The sequence below is a fragment of the Epinephelus fuscoguttatus genome, linkage group LG1 (genome assembly GCF_011397635.1).
Source record: "Epinephelus fuscoguttatus linkage group LG1, E.fuscoguttatus.final_Chr_v1".
In the NCBI taxonomy this organism is placed as follows: Eukaryota; Metazoa; Chordata; class Actinopteri; order Perciformes; family Serranidae; genus Epinephelus; species Epinephelus fuscoguttatus.
Window position 1 is genome coordinate 31,805,282 of NC_064752.1, and position 19,592 is coordinate 31,824,873.

Consider the following 19,592-nt stretch of genomic DNA (forward strand, 5'->3'; position numbering starts at 1 on the left):
GAGGAAAAGTCAGAGGATCACCTCATCCTCGGGATCATTAATGTCTGTACAAAAATTTTGCAACATCTTTGAGTAGATGGTGACATACTTCACTGATTATATGAATAATGTGACCTGCTTGTGGTGCTAGAGGAAAAGTCAGGGGATCTTCAGAGTCAGTGGAATTCATCCCCTGGGGACCATGAATATCTCGGCAGAATTCATCCTCTGGTGACCATGAATATGTGTATAAAATGTAATGGCAATTCATCCAACAGTTGATGAGAAATTTCTGTCTAGACTAAAGCTACTAGCATGCCTAACAACAATTAAAAAATGAATTTTGCTGTATGAGAGACTAGTACTCCTGATTCTTCTTGCTGCTCATCAGATCATGAGATGAGTTGTGGCAGATATGTCCATCATTGGCTTCCCCCACACTAAATTGTTTTTCTTTTATCAGAAGGTTGAAACCACTGAAGGATAACTCCCACTAGGACTGGAGCTCTTACATTTCTTGTACTATTTAATAGCTTACCTCTGGTTAATGTATTTTTCATAGGATAGTTAGAAATGCAGTGTTAGTGCTGTTTAGTTTAATGGTGCTTTTTAGATAAATGAAGAAGATGTTCATAATTTATGACGCATGTGTCCTGGGTTATGTTTTAAGTACTTTTCTATATTAATGTTTATTGTTCATCAATTGCCTGCAAATAGTATTTCCCTTGGAGGGAACTGCAATGAACTGAACACAATATTAAAGATGCATTTTATGTATGAGCAGCTGATGAAGATTGTTGTACTTTTTCATCTTAAAAGTGCACTTACTATTTCCCGTCCCATCCAGGCCAATGGTTTTTCCTCCCAGGAGACCAGGAGTACTTTCACTGTTATTTTTAGGTTGAGAAAAGCTCATCTGCTGTTCCCAAGGTGAGAGGCCTGGCCCATCTGATCCCATCAAGCAGCGTATTCATCTCTGCTGTCTTAGCCCGCTGTCTAGAGGATTGTCCATCTATATCACTGTCTTTATTATCTTGCATTCATCATTTCTTAGATCATAAATATGCTTTACAATTATGGCCTACTCTTTTTTCTTTCTCTCATTCTATTCATTACTCACCAATCGTCTCTTTCCCCCATCACTTTAACAGTAGCGAAAATGGGTGGTAGTTGTAATGATAATGATATTGACTGTAAACTGATGATGTTGCCAACAAGTGGTTCTTCTTAGTAGATACAGAATTACATTGCTGGAGTCCAAATCCTTCTGCAGCTTCTTTGATTCACAAAATATGAGTATGATGTCAAGGATTCAACAAATTCTATTGACGTTTCTGTGTCAAGGCCAAACACACACAGAGGGGAGGTTTCACTCACACATGAAAACACAATGAACCACCAGTCTAGCCTGAAATGCAGGAATCCTGTCAGGCTCAATCACAGGTGTAACCATTGTCTGCTTGGTCATTATCACATCAGCATTTCACTCAGAACTGCCATCCCAAGTATGAATAACATTGTCTTTGAGTATCAGCTGAAATCATGACAATTCCTTGACAAAAATCTCCACAGAGACACAAATATCAGCAACATTAATGTCTGACAAAGACGTCACAACACATTTCATATTTATTAAGTGAACTTAAATGAGAAGTTTATTTTGGTTGCATAGTGTAAACAGACTGAAGTGAACACATAATGACATCCGTCTCTAATTTAGGGAAGCCAAAAGCTCTTTTACGTAAAAGGGTACAGCCAAGCTAGCCCTTTCGGCCCTGAGCAGCACGCATGCGCTGATATTGCTGCCTTCAGGTGCTCGTTGTAGACTCCGTCATCCGATACTCAAACCTAAAAATGTGTCTCAAGTCAACACCATACTGATTCTGCAAGTTAAGCTCTGGGCTGCATATTAATGTACATGTTGCACTGTTTAGGAGTTGCAAAAAATAAACGTAGTATATTGATTTGTCATGTAGAATACTGGGCGACAGGACATTATATTAGGCATTGAGAGACCTCAGTAAAGTTTTTCTTTAGATTTACATCACATAATGTGATTAAAATATGTAGGCTATGTCAGTGGATGTATAAATTACTTATTGTTGTCTGAGCTGTGGTAGCATTTATTAAAAATGATATGTATGCTGTCATTTTAAGTAACCTAGGCTGTAATTTAATTAGCATTTACAGTGAAAATCAATGTGCTTCAAGAGATGGTTAAAAAGTAGGCTATATAATATGCAATTTGACGTAGTTGATAATGAGGCTATTTTAGTCTTAGATTGGATTTATGATTTCCCACACGGGATTACTAGACACAGTTTTTTTTATTTTTTAGGAACTTGATGTAGTTTATGATGAGGCTATTTGAGTCTCAGATTGGATTTATTTTTATTATTTTTAATTTAAGTGTCATGATTCTTTTTGCCCATCACACATGGGATTACTGGACACAGTTTTTTTTGTTTTTGCAATTTGATGTAGTTTATAATGAGGATATTTGAGTCTCGGATTGGATTTATTATTATTATTATTATTATTATTATTATTATTATTATTGTTATTATTATTTATTCTATTTTTTTCTTTAAGTGTCATGCTTCTTATGGCCCATCCCACATAAGATTATTAGACACAGCTTTTTTTTTTTTTTTTTGATAACCGCTTTCCGGTCTTGCATGTACAGAACTATACATGATACACGTGAAAAAGGAAGGTAAATAATAAATACGTAAATGGATTCAAAATATATCATATTAAAATAAAATAAAAACAGAAATAAATTATAAATACATTTTAGAATAGGTTTACATATGTATATTTCAAAACTCCAGGGATTATGGGAAATATCCGCCCTCATTTTCCTTATATTACAGTAATAATGCCATATTTTAGCAGAAAGTATACGCACATTGCTGTTGGGTCGTCCATGTGAGCGTGGCTGAAACCTTCCGACGGCACTTGAACGCAGCAAGAACAGCAACACATTCCCAGCGCCTCAGCAGAGCCCAGACTGGGAATGAGACTCAGCTGAAGTACACGGGAGCCTCGTACCTGGTTTAACGAGCCAAGGACGGTGTCAACCACCTATAAAGTCACGGTGGGACACGGAGAGGAAAGAGTGCAGCCGCCGTGAACTGGAGAAAAGAAAGAAACACCATTGAAAGTGAGTTTAAACAGCAACAGAGAGGATTTAATAAGTGGACACGAGACGTGAGTGGGACCGTGGCAGATGTAAGATGACATCGATAAAGGTGGATTAAACTGCGGGGATGTTACAGGAATGATGTGCACACAGTAAGGAGTGACTTCAGAGCCCACAGGAATGGCTTGATTTGTCACCCCGGGTGAGCGGTGGGACGATACTGTCAGAGGCACTCATGTTTCAGTGGAAGAGAAAGAAAGTTTGCTGCGCTTCACTCGGATACAAGTCTACTTTGTGAGAGGCATCGCTGCTGTGACTATTTCTCATCCCAGTGGCAGAGCCCGCCAGTTTTGGTGTCGGCTCGGAACTGTTCACAATGTCCAAACCCGTGCTAAAGAAAAACCATTGGACCTCCAGAGTGAACGAGGTCTCCATCTCTAAAGATGCCCGTGGTGAGTTGAACGTGCCACTGCGCGGCGGAGCGGAGAACGGGGAGTTCGCCTACATCGGGCAAGTTAACGAGGATGCCGTGGTTTATAAAAATGGAAAAGTAAATGAAGGAGAACTGCTGCTGGAGGTGGAGAACCTCTCCATCTCGGGATTACCCTTGTACGACGTGCAGACAGTGATAAAGAACTGCAAAGGTCCCGTCAGGTTGAAAACAGTCAGGCAAGGTAAGGACTTGGGGAGGCTGCGGCACACGCAGAACTCCATTCAAGCTTTTGCCCTTTTCTGTTTCACAGTTCTTAAAAATGACAAGGATTGATTTTTTTTGTCCCAGACTTCTCTCTCTTTAAACAAAAGGAAGTACTCATTAATTCGGCGCGCATAAAAATGTACAGTTACACTTAAAAGTTTATCAAAATGGAAATTTTAAGTTGGCTTTTCCTCCAGAGAGGTGTTGTACAGGTATTCCCAAAGCTGGTAATATGTTGAAATGAGTTCCTCCAGGAAGTGTTGGTTTATCCAGCTGAAGAGTGCGTGGCAAAACTTTTAAAAAGTCGTGATATTGTACACCTGTCGAGGAGCAAGGCCGCGTTAAATTGACATATTTTTGAACGGAATTTGGCGTGTAGTTTTTTCCACGTTTGAAAAAATGCCACCTGTCGGGCCCAGGGGGATTGAAACAACACAGGTTCTCAGATATTGTTTGTTCAGCCTCCCTTTTTGTTCTGTGTCTTTACCAACTGTTTGAAAAGGCTCATATGTTAAAAAACTATTCAACACAGTTCAATAGTCATATCCTTAGGGTTGACGCTCATCCTATTACCTGAAGGAGAATTTAGCTTAGTAGTGACATCATGTAGGAGGCTTGTAGGAATACATAAGCATGTGCAAGCATCAATTATCCTTTATTTTGAGTGAGCTAGGCACATTATAATAAAGTAGTGATTATAAATGTATAAGGGCAATAAACAAGCAGATGATAAGTAAAGCCAGTGTTAGGGCTGTTACAGTATCAGTATAGTGCTCAAACAGGCTAGACAGGCAACACTTCTCCAGCACCCAACAGGAATGGGAACATCATTCACCTGAGAGAAATGCGAACATCAGGCCAGTGTGGCTGGTCTGGCTAGTTCATGGTCCGCTTGACTCAGCAGGGCTGGGCAGTTTGACACTGAGCCTCTCTGACAGGCTCCCAGCGTGGCGAAGCAGACTGCTGAAGGGATGCTCAGAGCCAGCCTGGGCCACACTGACTTCCTGCAGAGACAGAAAAAAGAGAAGCAACTCTTCAAGGACAATTTCACATATTTAGAACCTGTGAACGCTGGCAGCAATATTGGTCGGGTCCGCTCAGAGGTGGCATCGTGCTTTTTGAAAGGTGTTACATGTGGAATTTAGCATCAAAGAACTATGTTAATTTCAGTAGAGTATTGCGATTGTGAGAAAGTTGGGTAGCCTCAAACTTGCATACAGTTTGTGCCACTTTGACATCACTTTGCACAAAACATATAGAATACACTATCCCTTCAGTGAATAAAACACAGGGGGAAAAAAACACAACATCAACGTAAAATGAAGGAGAAAACCTTCAATGTAAATATCCTCTCTGGCATGGGGAGCATCAAGGCTAATGGAAAACATGGTCCAGCTCTGATGAGTTCCTGCTTTCCAATTGTGGTTTTGTTTACCTCTCAAATCACTCGACGTCATCTTTGTTTAGAATGAAAGGCTTCAGACCTTTCATTTATTGAATTTCAAAGAATTCTCCATGTAGCACCTATTATATGTCACACAGCTCACCAATGTGCGTGGGATTCAAGTGGTTAAGTCGTGAGAACACTGCTGCTAGGCAATGGCAACATTAGCTAATATTAACATTAATGCTGTCTAGCCACAGGGTCCAGATTTACCCACAGTCCTTACTTCAAGGTCCACGCAGTTTGATATATTCAGTGTCGTACTTGCGTTTGCCCTTGTTGTCGAGCTAGTTTGCTGTCTCTGCTACGTAGTTGTCCGTTAGTCATTCACTCTAAAGTAAATGGTAACGGACCTGCATTTATCTTTCTGGTCATTGAGTCCGACCACTCAAAAGTGCTTTTTACACTACGAGCCACATTCACCCATTCACACACACACATTCATACACTGGTGGCCAAGCTACCATACAAGATGCCACCTGCCACTCAGTTTTTAACTCACTCACACACCGATGGACTCGTCATCTGGAGCAAGTTGAGGTTCAGTATCTTGCTCAAGGATACTTCGACATGAGACTGGAGGAGCCGGGGATCGAACCTCTAATCTCCCAATTGGTGGATGACCCACTCTACTTCTGAGCCACAGACGCCCCAAAGCAGGAAATGGCACTTCAAAATAAAGTGTTTTTTTTTTTTAAACTTGACACATTCCTGAGTCACTTGGGATCCATTAAGAATTGACGTACGACCCACTTTTGAACCGCGACCCACCAGCTGGGAACCACTAGTCTAGAAGCTATCAAGGCTAACAATTTAGCAAGCAAGCGAGCAAGTAATGGCATGCAGGAAATGCAAATCATGATAACAGAGGAAAAAGATGAGGCTGTTGGGAAATCAACATTTTCCTTTAACATATAAAATACCAAAAAAGATCCTCTATATTACTAAAATTATAATATATTAACCAAAAATTTTAGAAAATTTCACATGGACTCTTTTTGTGAACTCGATAATTATGACCCCATTTGAAGGCTGCATTAGGTCAAAGATGGGCGGAGCTACACTGGTTATACGGTAGGCCATAAGGACATGTCATGGTAGGAATAGCACAGGTGTTCCTAATAACATTAACGATGGCTCTGTTTTATTCAGTTGTCCCTGTGATGCGTGACAGTGAGCCAGCAGGCAAAATATCATCCCCGTCGTTAATGGTGCTGTTTACACCTGTGCTTTCCTTCCTGTCACAGGTTTCAATGACCTTTGTGAGAAAGGCCTTAGTAATAATGAAGGTGTGTGCAGTCCTGCTTTGACTAATGCCACAAAACTAACAGGACAGGTAGGAAGATGTCAGTTATTTTAATCTGTAAACTTCCACACAGTCCTGAGAGGAAGTCTAATCTGGCAAAATAAGTGAAAGTACCTGAGCGGTTAAATCATGTAGAGGCTTTAAATCAGTATGAAAGTGCAGGTATTGTTTAGTAGCTTCCTGGTGATTCGTAACTGTGACAGGTGCTGCTGGTAGCTCACCTCCCATTCAGTAACTGCAGTGTGTTCTGATAAAAGTCTTGCTGCAGGAGAAAAAAGCAGTGAACAAATCACAGTGCCGAGTGTTGGACATCTTTTTCAAAAGTTTCCTTGTGTTTGAGTGCTGGATACAGAAGCCTCTGTTGAATCTGTCTTATTGTGGAGCTTGTAAACGGAAACTATCTGGTCATGTTAATCAGCGCTCATGTTAATACTTTGAGGGAATCACGAGTGTGAATTCGGGTCTTGTGACACTGCCAGTTTTGATTATGCATCCCCCGTCCCTTTTTGCAGTTTGTAGTGACTTCAGACAAAAGGAGGAAACTCTTTCTCACTTTGAACCAATCAGAAGTCTCAGGGCTCTCAGTTTCCCCCCTTTTTTCCAGGACCCATCTGGGGATGTCGGGTGTCACCGCCATACAACGTCACATGACCAGATTCCATTTCAAGTTTTTAATAATTCACGCTGTCTGGGAATTTCCCCTCCCTAATCAGCCTTAATTGGGAAAATATGCTTGGCAACAAGGGCCATCTGTAAAATCTAAGTGACCCAATTTTACCCGGAGCTTGTGCCATTTTCTCACTTTAATCAAGTGGGATGTGTGGAGAGGTGCTGCTGCAGCGTCTTGGCTCTCTGATCATTACAAAGCATTCGCTGCTGTCGACTGCCAACCGTATAAAGAGACGTGTTGAAAAGTGTCAGGTCGGGACCTTCAGCACTCTATTCAGACTAGTTAGCACACACTGGTGCGTGCACACATACACACACACACACACACACACACACACACGCACAGTGGCACTTCCAGTTTGAGCTGATAAAAGGCAGTAACCAGTTCTGCTGCAGAGATTGTATTGTTTACCTTGGGTATCAGTGAAAAAGTACAGGACACACACAATTCACTGCAGAGTTCACACACACCCTGTGCAGTGCTGCTGAGCCCGAGCCACGAGGAGTCCACTTCACTGTGTATTGATCGGGTAGAAGCTGTGGGAAAATAACTGGATTATGTAATTATGGACTATTACATACAAACACAGACATGCACTCTCATTCCTCACCCTTTTAAAAGCCTAATGCAGCTCCATGGTTAATACTATGATGACAGAAACAGTGTGCCGTGTTTGCAAACAGAAATACACATAATGATAAAGACTTGTCAGTCTGATAAACACTGCCACTTCTTTATGGATAATCGTCTTAAGAAGATGACCCAGTGGTCCACATATGCAAAACCATCAGTGTGTAACACTTTGGATAACACACACAGTGGTGCACAAACACACGCTTGTACAAACACACCATCACAACAGAGAGGTTTCAGATTGAGAGCAGATTAGTGTCATGCTCTCTCTGGTGTTAGTACACATGTCGGGTGTGTTAATAATCAGGGGAATGTCTATGATAGTGTGTATGTGTGTGTGCTCTTGCGCTTATTTTTCACGCAGACAGAAAGATGGCGGCTATTATGATCTAAAGCTGCTTTCGCACCGCAGCGCAGTAACCTCCCTGACAACTGCACACCTGCAAGAGTGTTCCCCCCAAATGCAAAGCGTTTTAAAAGCAGCTGCTGCCGCGACGCTCCACAGCTGCGGTAACAGGCAGGTGCTTTTTGGTGAACACAGGTGGAAGTCCAAGCTAGCGTACTGTAGCAAGACCACAGGAATCACCGGAATGACCAATTGGTGTAAAAATGGTTGCCAAACGCCGCTTTGTTTCATGTATCCTTACAACGGTTTGTATATCTGCAGTGCAAGTTCTTCCCATTTCCCTTTTTGACTAGCAAATACAGAAACTGCCACCTGCTGGCCTGGAGAGTTATGTCCTCTCACGCAGGTGCAGAACTTGCATGCTAGTTGGCCATTGGTTGTCGTTTGTGCACTGTGTTTAAGTGCAGCTTTTTGGTTGACGCAACAGTCGGCCTTCACCACAGCTCGCTCTTTGATGTCGGGTTAGTGTGTTCAAGATTAGAGCTGTAATTAAGTTTAAGGTTTAGGAGTGTGTGTGTGTGTTGGTACCATCAAGGACTGTAGCACACAAAGCTCTTCAAAAGCATTGTATCATACATGTGTGTGTGTGAATGTGTGTGCGCTTTGTGGATATGAAAAATGGCACAGTGGCCCAGAGTTCACGGGTTTCCCCAGGCAGGAGGCATGCTGTGTGTGTGGGTCGCCCTGCAGGATTTGCTGCATGTGACCACACTCTCACACACATGCCCTAGAAATTTGAATCCCCTTCACATAAAACTAACCGTCGCCCTCCCACACCAATCTGGAAGTGAGGAACTACAAGCTTCGGAAGAGTGTATTTCTTCCCAAGCTGCATTATATTACAGAGCTGGTGTGATGAACGAGGGCTTCACCAGCTATAAATTTCTGGAAGCAGAAAATATTCTCCCTTTCATAACGCTGGTGTGAGTCGCTAACCAGGGCTGCTCAAATTTACAACACGGTGTTACTGCATTAACTCGGAGCGTTCTGTGTGTATGTGTGAGTGTTTCTGGCAGGCATTGCATATGGAAGTGTTTATTTCCTTTCTCTCAGCAGGAAGTTGGACACCCCTCCTCGCCCCAACCGTTCTTCCACCTTTGTATTTTCTGACAGCGGTGGAACGACTTCACTTCCTCCCTCATAGCAGGCTTTAGGAAAGATCTCTGGCTTCAATTTTAAGGGTGTGTGTTTATGTCTATGCGAATGTGTGTGTGCGTGTGTGTAGGAGAGTGAGCAAAAGGGAGAAGTCACATGTGTACAGTATAAGCATCTTGCCTACTTTGAGCTGAATTTGTGTTTATGTGTGTCGGTGCTCAGCTTAAGCTGTGCACTTAAATACAGTGAAGGGACACTCAGTTACCAACTAAATAGACCATGAAATGCTGCCTCACTAATGCAGCGCTTTTTGTAATCCCACTAAAGAGGTACATATGCACATGTGCGCAGCCTTTTCTCTTGTTTGCTGAAGAATGGTCTTTCTTTTCCTAATTAGCTCAAGTGTTGCATTGAGTGTGAATGGGAATTGGTCACACTTGGCACTTGCAGTTACACACTCTGTCAGAGGAAGAGAAAGGCCAACTAATTTACGATAGTGAGTTTAGTAGGGCGGGGGAAGGCAGAGAGGCAGTTCCCTTCCCTTCCCTTTGAAGACTGCTCTTATCCAGTGTCCTCAAATTGTGTACATGCACAGCAGAGGAGTGTGTATTTCTGAGAATTGTGTTAAGATTTAGACACGGTCGATGAACGTTCCTGAAGAGAGTCCTGATTAGAACAAAGAGAAACTGTTTGTTAGATCTTTGGACACTAGTTGAGTACATGACATTATGAATTGCTGTTTTTGTGAATGACCTTTACTAACTGGAAATCGAAGCCTCTGCAAAGATGTCTAAAGCGGCTGCTATTTGTTTTATAGCTGTAACCCTAACCATGAAAAGCTGAGCTCCTTCTGAGTGTCAGAACACACAGGGAAATTAAATCCCTAAGCTCAATATCAGTCTGCTTTGGTTCAGTACCTTAGGTATCTGTTAACCTAGCCAAAGTGTAGAATGAGTTGACAAATCTACTCAAAAGGAGTTCATGTATTCCCACACTGTCAGTCTGAGCGCTTGGTTAGCATAATCCCCCAGCTGGGAGGTACGATGATGCTCGGTGTTAGCAACATTAACCTTCAATCTTGGAGCAGGTGAACGTCTTAATCAAAGACTTAGCATTAAGATCCTGAAAATATGCACGTTGTTTCAGCTGCTTAAAAGACCTGTATGTGACATTCAGAGCATATCTATGATTGAGAATCTGATTCAGACTGTCTGCACACAGTTATCAACATGGAGGTGGCTGAGCTGGTGGCCAGCAGCTAAAGGTGCTAACAAGGGCAACAGTGCTGACAGAGCTACCATTGTTACCTGGGGTGAAACCAGAGGGCGGGTGCCATGCTTTCGCACCCCAGTCATCCCGATATAACCAGTGCAGAGCGGTGGGGATTAGCTAGCCAGTGGGATACAACACAGGGACTCACATGCCCTAACATGCACGCCCAGCTGGATTGGCAAATGGTCGTTTGCTGCTGTATTGATGTTCTGAATGTCACATACAGGTCCTTTAAGAAGCAACAATAAATCCAGCTTTTTGAGTTAGTAAATTACATGTGGTTACTTAATCGCACCGTCAACCCTGCCCCACTGGTCATTAGAACCCAGAAGTTGTCTTGTTATTCCTTATTTTTATTGTCTTATGTCATGATAAGAGTGATAACACACGTTTTAGAAGTGATTGTGCACTGATATACAGTACAGGCCAAAAGTTTGGACACACCTTCTCATTCAATGCGTTTTCTTTATTTTCATGACTATTTACATTGTAGATTCTTACTGATGGCATCAAAACTATGAATGAACACATGTGGAGTTATGTACTTAACAAAAAAAGGTGAAATAACTGAAAACATGTTTTATATTCTAGTTTCTTCAAAATAGCCACCCTTTGCTCTGATTACTGCTTTGCACACTCTTGGCATTCTCTCCATGAGCTTCAAGAGGTAGTCACCTGAAATGGTTTTCCAACAGTCTTGAAGGAGTTCCCAGAGGTGTTTAGCACTTGTTGGCCCCTTTGCCTTCACTCTGCGGTCCAGCTCACCCCAAACCATCTCGATTGGGTTCAGGTCCGGTGACTGTGGAGGCCAGGTCATCTGCCGCAGCACTCCATCACTCTCCTTCTTGGTCAAATAGCCCTTACACAGCCTGGAGGTGTGTTTGGGGTCATTGTCCTGTTGAAAAATAAATGATCGTCAACTAAACGCCAAACCTGATGGGATGGCATGTCGCTGCAGGATGCTGTGGTAGCCATGCTGGTTCAGTGTGCCTTCAATTTTGAATAAATCCCCAACAGTGTCACCAGCAAAACACCCCCACACCATCACACCTCCTCCTCCATGCTTCACAGTGGGAACCAGGCATGTGGAATCCATCCATTCACCTTTTCTCGTCTCACAAAGACACGGCGGTTGGAACCAAAGATCTCAAATTTGGACTCATCAGACCAAAGCACAGATTTCCACTGGTCTAATGTCCATTCCTTGTGTTTCTTGGCCCAAACAAATCTCTTCTGCTTGTTGACTCTCCTTAGCAGTGGTTTCCTAGCAGCTATTTGACCATGAAGGCCTGATTCGCACAGTCTCCTCTTAACAGTTGTTCTAGAGATGGGTCTGCTGCTAGAACTCTGTGTGGCATTCATCTGGTCTCTGATCTGAGCTGCTGTTAACTTGCGATTTCTGAGGCTGGTGACTCGGATGAACTCATATCCTCAGAAGCAGAGGTGACTCTTGGTCTTCCTTTCCTGGTCGGTCCTCATGTGTGCCAGTTTCGTTGTAGCGCTTGATGGTTTTTGCGACTCCACTTGGGGACACATTTAAAGTTTTTGCAATTTTCCGGACTGACTGACCTTCATTTCTTAAAGTAATGGTGGCCACTCGTTTTTCTTTAGTTAGCTGATTGGTTCTTGCCATAATATGAATTTTAACAGTTGTCCAATAGGGCTGTCGGCTGTGTATTAACCTGACTTCTGCACAACACAACTGATGGTCCCAACCCCATTGATAAAGCAAGAAATTCCACTAATTAACCCTGATAAGGCACACCTGTGAAGTGGAAACCATTTCAGGTGACTACCTCTTGAAGCTAATGGAGAGAATGCCAAGAGTGTGCAAAGCAGTAATCAGAGCAAAGGGTGGCTATTTTGAAGAAACTAGAATATAAAACATGTTTTCAGTTATTTCACCTTTTTTTGTTAAGTACATAACTCCACATGTGTTCATTCATAGTTTTGATGCCTTCAGTGAGAATCTACAATGTAAATAGTCATGAAAATAAAGAAAACGCATTGAATGAGAAGGTGCGTCCAAACTTTTGGCCTGTACTGTAAATACAGATGTGCCTCGAGATTTTGGCTTACCCTTTGGCAAATTTTGAAAACCACTGCCCTGGACCAGCCCGTCATCAGGATTGTCTTACCAGGCTACTATCCTGTGATTGTCACTAAGCGAAGTCACTGCCTTGCTAAGCTAAGATGGCAGTTCAAATGGCTCTGAACCAATGTCTTTGTCTGTCTGTCTTTGAATGCATTTTTTGAATTTGTAAGGTGGGTGTGTTAAGTTGCTGCGCAATCTGTACAGCACCAAAACGGTCTCAGGTTTAAAGCCTGTTGTTCAATCAGAACCACGGCTGCCCCCCTTTTAACAGTATATGTGGTAGTCAGTAGCTGAGAGGTGAAATATTGTACCGAGACACCAACCACTTCAGAAGTGCACTGACGCTTCACAGCCTCTCTGCCAGCCCTCACTGTGCACACAGTCTTTACAGTGTTTGAGCATAGGCAGCTCTGTTCTGTGTCATGCGTTAAGTCAAGAATGGGATCATATGCCTGCAGATTGTAGTGGTATGTGTGTGTGTGCATGTATTTGTGCGTGTTTGCATGCCAGACAGGCCAACATGGCCAAGTCTTTCTGTCAGCTCTGCTGCAGTTAAACTCAGATGAGATGTGGTTATGCCTGCAGCGGGCAGACGAAGAAGCAAAGTGATGGGATTGGTACTGGCTGTGGGCATCATTAATATGGCCGAGACTAGACCCAAGTGGATGTGCCGGAAAAAAATGCTGCCAGTCTCTTGAAAAGTTGAGGGTTTTTCATTTTTAAATTCAGCAGGGACTTCTGCACTAAGACTTAAGTGCATGTGCATTTTTAACTCATGTTGCAGAATAACAGACACAAGATAGTAGAAAGACACATGGAAGCTTACATGGAGTTAACATGGTGTCGTTAAAGCTAATCGTCAGCTTGTTATCTTTCTAGTCGTGGTTGCACCCGCAAAAATCTATATTTTATCTCTCAGGCTCCTCGAGATATTAAGGCCTTTCTTCCTCAGTCTGCGTCCTTCTTTTCTTTACCTTTAATTACGTTCTGGTTGAGGCCTTTGGGGTCTGTTTACACAAATCCCATTAATGTAAAGTCTTTGGGAGGCTTACTCATGCACATTCATGTGCACACGCAGACAAAACAAGGGAGTATCTACAGGTTTAGTAGAATAGTCTAGCCCTGATTAAGAGGATTTAGACACGAGTCTTTCTGTTTGTCCGCGACAGTGAGCGCGCACACACACACACACACGCACACACACATACACACAGGCCCCAAACTCCCGGGGTCTTCTTGCAATGGCAATTATGCGGCACACAACAATGCCTCGTTGAACCACACTGCCTTATTCCTCCTCCTCCTCCTCATCTTTCCTCGCTCTATTCATCTCGTCTGCTCTCTTTATCTCTCTCCCTTCTCAAGTCTTCATCTATTCTCTCCGCCCTCATTGTCGACCGAGTATGGGAATTGTGACTGCAGCCCACTCTGACGGAGTCCCCCGCCCTGTCCTTTTCCTGCTTAAGTCCTAATGAAAAGAATGGTTCCAACAGGTCACTTCACAGCAGTTATGGATGATGGTGTGTGCAGCAAAGCATTGAAGATGGCTTTACGTGGGTGGCAGTCACGGTGAAGGGAGAGTGTGCTGGATTATGGGTAAAAAGAATTAGCTGAGAAAGAGTTGAAGTACGGAAGACATATTGGTAACATGTGTTAAGGTTTGTGGTGAAGGGAATGACCACTGACTTGTGTTATGAAGTATCTCTTGGTGAACCAGCAGCGGTGGTGTTCTTCCTTGACGTGTTTTAGTAATTGATGCACATGTAATCAGGAAGAGTTTGATGCAAAAATAGATTCTGAGCTCATGTCTGTACAATAAATGCAGCTGGGGTTAGCAGCTAGTTAGCTTAGCTTATCATAGCATAAAAACAGTGAAACAACTAGCTCTGTCCAAAGGTAACAAAATCTGTCTACTATACTGGCACAGGTAAAGCTCCCTTATTAACAGAATATATCTCATTCTGTATGAAAACTAAAGCATAAAAACAACAATTTGCCATTTTACACAGACTGTTGGCTCCAGAGCAGTTGCTTGGCAACCGGTAGGACAGGTAGTGACTGCTTAAAGCCAAGAAATAGGGGCCGTACACATGCCGCGTCTGTAACCACCTGGAAAATGCTAGGTCGGGCACTACTTTGAGCCTTTTTTTTGAGCCAGCAACCTTAACAAGCACCATATCAAAGCCTATTTACCTGAAATCCTGAGTGCAGAGCTGATCTTCTTCCTGGTGCTTTTTATAAGTGTGTAGGCCTATCATCCGTGCGACGTGTCTGTTGTGATTGGTTGTTCCTTGTCACATGACATGTGGTGCGCACTGCTGTGTTCCAAAAGTTGAACTCGGCAACAGTGTTGCTCTGGCGCGTCTACATTGAAAACAATGAATTTGAGGGCGCAAATAACGCTGCATGTGTACGGCCCCTTAGTCCAGCATATAATCTCTCATTAAATGATAAATTGTTATATGAAAGTGAATATGTTCATTTTCCAAAATGTTGAACTATTCCTTTACTCCTCCTGAGAAAACATCAGTGAATTGCTATTAATTTAGGAAGCCACTGTGCTGTCACAAAAATGACCTGGCAAGCAATGTTTTTGAAATCTAAAATGTATTGGTGAATGTGATCTCCTTGTGTATGCACAGTTTTTACATAAACGACTGTTAAAAAGGTGCCTGCAGTTCCTCCATCTGGAAATATCAGCCTGTGCGACGGTGACCAGCACTGAGGCATCCTTGATTGAGAAAGCATGTGTGTGCTGCGGTTAGCTGGAAGCCTTCAGGACACCAAATGGCTTCGGTAATCTCTTATGATGACAGGGGAGATATGGTTGTGTCATCAGCTTCGCAGGTGGCCTCAGAGTGCTTAGCAGCTAGGGGCCAAGTGACACTGTGTCTTAACGGCTATCGTGACGGTCTGATATCCCCCGTGTCGGACTGTGTGGCTCTGCATGATGCATCAGCTGCGCTTGTGCGTACCCTAAGGCCGGGCACTCACCGCATGACTCCATCACCACAGATCCCTGTACCACTCACATTAAAGTCTGTTGTTTCCAGTAGTTTCATGGCTCTTCAACTTAGCGGTGCACACACTAAACGATTCCATACATGCTGCTGACCCCACACAACAGATTCTTTGGTCAATAGAAAATGCAGAACGTGACTTTTTTAAGTCAGGTTTTAACAGATTGTGCTGAAATAAGAAGGAGGAGAAGTGTATACTCACTGTGCCAGAGGAGAACAAAAGAGGTGAGCTGGAGGCCAAAGTGAGAGAAGAATAGTTCTTTGTATAACTTAATGTTCATGTTGCATATTTAGCATTGTCAAGGCAGGGTTTATTATTTTAGGCTACAGTAATGTCAGTTTTTGTAATCCACATGGTTTCAATTAAATATTGCTGCTGACCTTTCTGAGAAAATTTAGGGTTCGGTGAAAGCAGAATTGGTTCAGATCTCGGCATCTTGTCTCCAAAAATTAAAACAGGCTGTAATTTGTAAGTTAAATTGACTTTTGGAAGAGCTTTTTAGAGCGAAACAGTAAAAATGCAGGCAAACCTACGCCTCCATAATGATTGAAATGGATAATGTGGGCCAAATGTGATTGTTTGGTCATAGTAACTGGGATTAAACACAATTAAATGTTCTTGAAAGTCAAACTGAGACAAATAATTAGCAAATTTTCTACTCTAAGCGGTTGCAAACCGCCTTAAAAAGCACAGTTCAGCTCTGGGACGGCTTTGCAGCTTTGATTATTTAGTAGCACCATGGCAGCACAAAATCACGCCGTCCCACTGTGTGCGTTTGTGCGTCTGATAGTGTAACATAAAGGTCAGTATGCACATGGTCAGCACATATACTGTATGTGTTCAACAAGAGAGAAACTTTGTCCTCATTTTTCACAGGCAGTAGCACTCATCATTTGCAGCACAAGCTCCATTAAACCAGTACAGTGAGGAAAATGTGACAGCTTTTCCGATAGAATCTTAATTAGACAAGCAGAGACTAATTAGCAAAGACAGGGAAAGGATTGAGTCTTAATTAAGAGGTCACTGGTGTCCACCTCCTCTCTTCACTGTTGGCATCAGTCACAGATGTTAATGTCGGGTCTCCTGAAGTGACGTCTGTTTATGTGACAACTCCACTACCCCTCTATATGTCAGTGTCAGCAGCCAACCCCCCCCCCCGTCTGTTCTCTAACTTTACAGGGTCCCTATAAGTTCAGACTGGGTTCCACATATCCAGCCTGAACACAAATATTCGCAGACATTAAAAACAAGAGAGAAATTTAATGTAAATAATACTGTATACTGTAATAATACTGACTCAAGGTTCTCTCTGTCAGTCAGCCTGGCAGCAGTGCAGCCATTGCCCGTTTTTCCTTTTAATCAGAGCTGGTAAATGTGCCTGGTGATAGCCGTGATCTTAAAAGTTTAAGCTAGTATTACAGCAGTTTTCTCTATATGTAAATTTTCATACACTGACTACTCATTTTCACATGATTATGATAATCCTCCTCCTTTAAGAAGAAGATATTGTACACCACCACCATGACTCTCTTATTTTGCCACCGGCCCCTCATGTCTCCATCCTCAATGAATTTGACATTAAGTTAAATCCACTTTAGATTCAAACTCCCTCCAACAGTATTTACTATAGAGTAGAATTAGTGCAGTGTTCTGATGAAAACTGAACTTACAAGAAAGAAGTCCATTTGCATTCATAATTCAAGAACTCATATTACACATGTGACATACCAGCCAAAGGTATAGGACGCCAGACTTAACCCCTTTAGAATCTGCTGCCAGTAGACAAGATTAAAGGAGCACTTCACCCACAAAATAATAATTTGTAAATCAATTACTCACCATGTGTTACTTTGAATTTGTGAGGAAATTTTTTTTGTTTCTCGCATGCCTCTGGTGAGCAAAGACTGCAAAAACGAAAGAAAATTCTTGATGAATGTAAGTCATAGGGGTCCACGTTCAAAATATCAGTTTACAAACTCTCACACAACTCGTGCAGTATCATCCTGGTCTCATTTATCCAGTACCCAAACAGACAGCCCTTTGTGAAAGTGAAACCTATTTCTGTCTCTTGAAAGCTGGACCCCATTGACAAAAACAAATATTTTACCTTGCCCAACACCGGAGCTGCTGGTCTGCCGCTTCCTCAATTAGTTAGTTTGTGGCATTATGTGACTTTGATATTTTAAAGGGTTAGTTTGGGTTCAACAAAGACACACAATAACAGAAACTATCGATGGAGGCAGTAGTAGACCAGCAGCTCTTGAGTTCAGCGAGATAAAATTACTGTTTTTGTCAATTGAGTCTGGCTTTGAAAAGGACATAAATGAGATTAACTTTCAGTTCAGTTCCTTGTTGCAGATGGCTGTTTGTTTGGGAAGTACTGAGCATAAGACTGGATAAATGAGACTTGGATTATACTGCAAAATATAAACGTTTTGATATAGGATTTCTGTTGTTAACTTGGCCCCCTATGACTTCAATTCATCAAGGATTTTCTATGTTTGGAGACACTTTGCCACTGTAGGCATCTGAGAAAAATGTTTTCTTCACAAATTAAACATAACATGGTGTGAGTAATTGATATACACATTTTCATTTGGAGAGTGAAGTGCTCCTTTAATTGGGCCTTGACTGTGTTGTACTCATTGACTCATTTCTAATCTGTTGTGGCTTCCTTTAGGTGGTTACGGTTTTGTTGGATAGGATATTTTTTATGTAACCAGTCTAGTTTCTTTCCTTCTCTGATCTTATATAGACTCGACACCATAGAATAGTGGCGTAGCTAATTTAAATTGCTTCTCTGTGCTCCAGTGAACAAATGTTATGAGACAGACAAGCTTGGCTTTATTCTCAAGTTTTAATTTTTTTAAGCAGAAACACCCATTTCTCACATAAATGTGGTAAACAAATTCCAACCCCAGCCACTCTTGACTTTGTAGCTTTAATTAAAGTAACACACAGGCCTCAGAAAAACTTAGACTTGACTATTTAGACAGGCTGTACTATCAGACTGGAGCAGTTGTGTGTGTGTTTTTGGTAGCCAAACCAGCACCCTAATCTATCTGAAATCACATCTCCCACTCCACAGTGTTCTTGCATGTTCAAGGCAAAGGTGCACTGGTGTGGGCTTGTGGACCAAGTGTCACCGCTAGTTGCGCTCACCGTGACGAGCCTAATCTGATACCCATATGGAAATAGTGCCATACAGCAGGATTATGAGTTGACACAGACTCTGCAGGCTTTGTCATCACGCCTGTATTTTCAGTTTATCTAATGACCGCTCAGCAGCACGTCGACTGTCTGTCATCGTCCTTGATGGAGGCTTTGACAAGCTGAGGTTTACCACACATAGCATACTGTTGATGCTATTTACAAGACTTTCATGTGGGCATCATGTGATTTTTTTTTTAGCTGTGTGTTGGGTCAAATGAGCAGGATTGTGTAGGCTGGGTCTGAATTCCATTTGTCGCTTGGTAATGCCACACTGCTATCATTGCAGCTTTAGATGTACACACACACACACACATGGGCAGACATACACTTGCATGTAAAGTTAAATCCATAATCCATGCCCTTTGGATAAACGTGTAAGCTTATTGCTTGCAATTTTTTCCCTCTAAGTTTGCATGCAGGGACACACACACACACACACTCACACATACACACACACACACACACACACACACACACACATGCAAACACTCCTGCTTCTTCTCTGCACTCTGCACTGTTCAGGAATGCTCTGTTTACATAGCTGGAGCTGGCCAAGATTAGTATTTTAGTCTCTCAGGTGTCTGCTGTGTGTCACCGACAGTTATTTTATAGGCCC

General features: G+C 42.4%; 1 protein-coding gene across 7 annotated transcripts in view; it reads left to right on the forward strand.

Moving 5' to 3' along the window:
• The first annotated feature begins 2,985 nt into the window (after positions 1-2,985).
• magi1b (membrane associated guanylate kinase, WW and PDZ domain containing 1b) overlaps positions 2,986-19,592 on the forward strand; it is a 167,721-nt gene continuing 151,114 nt past the window's right edge. For all 7 annotated transcript variants that reach the window (XM_049595648.1, XM_049595900.1, XM_049595728.1 and 4 more), the window contains exon 1: positions 2,986-3,798. In XM_049595648.1, the coding sequence (XP_049451605.1) occupies positions 3,501-3,798 (298 nt within the window). In that variant the 5' untranslated portion in view covers positions 2,986-3,500. The remainder of the gene's footprint in view (positions 3,799-19,592) is intronic.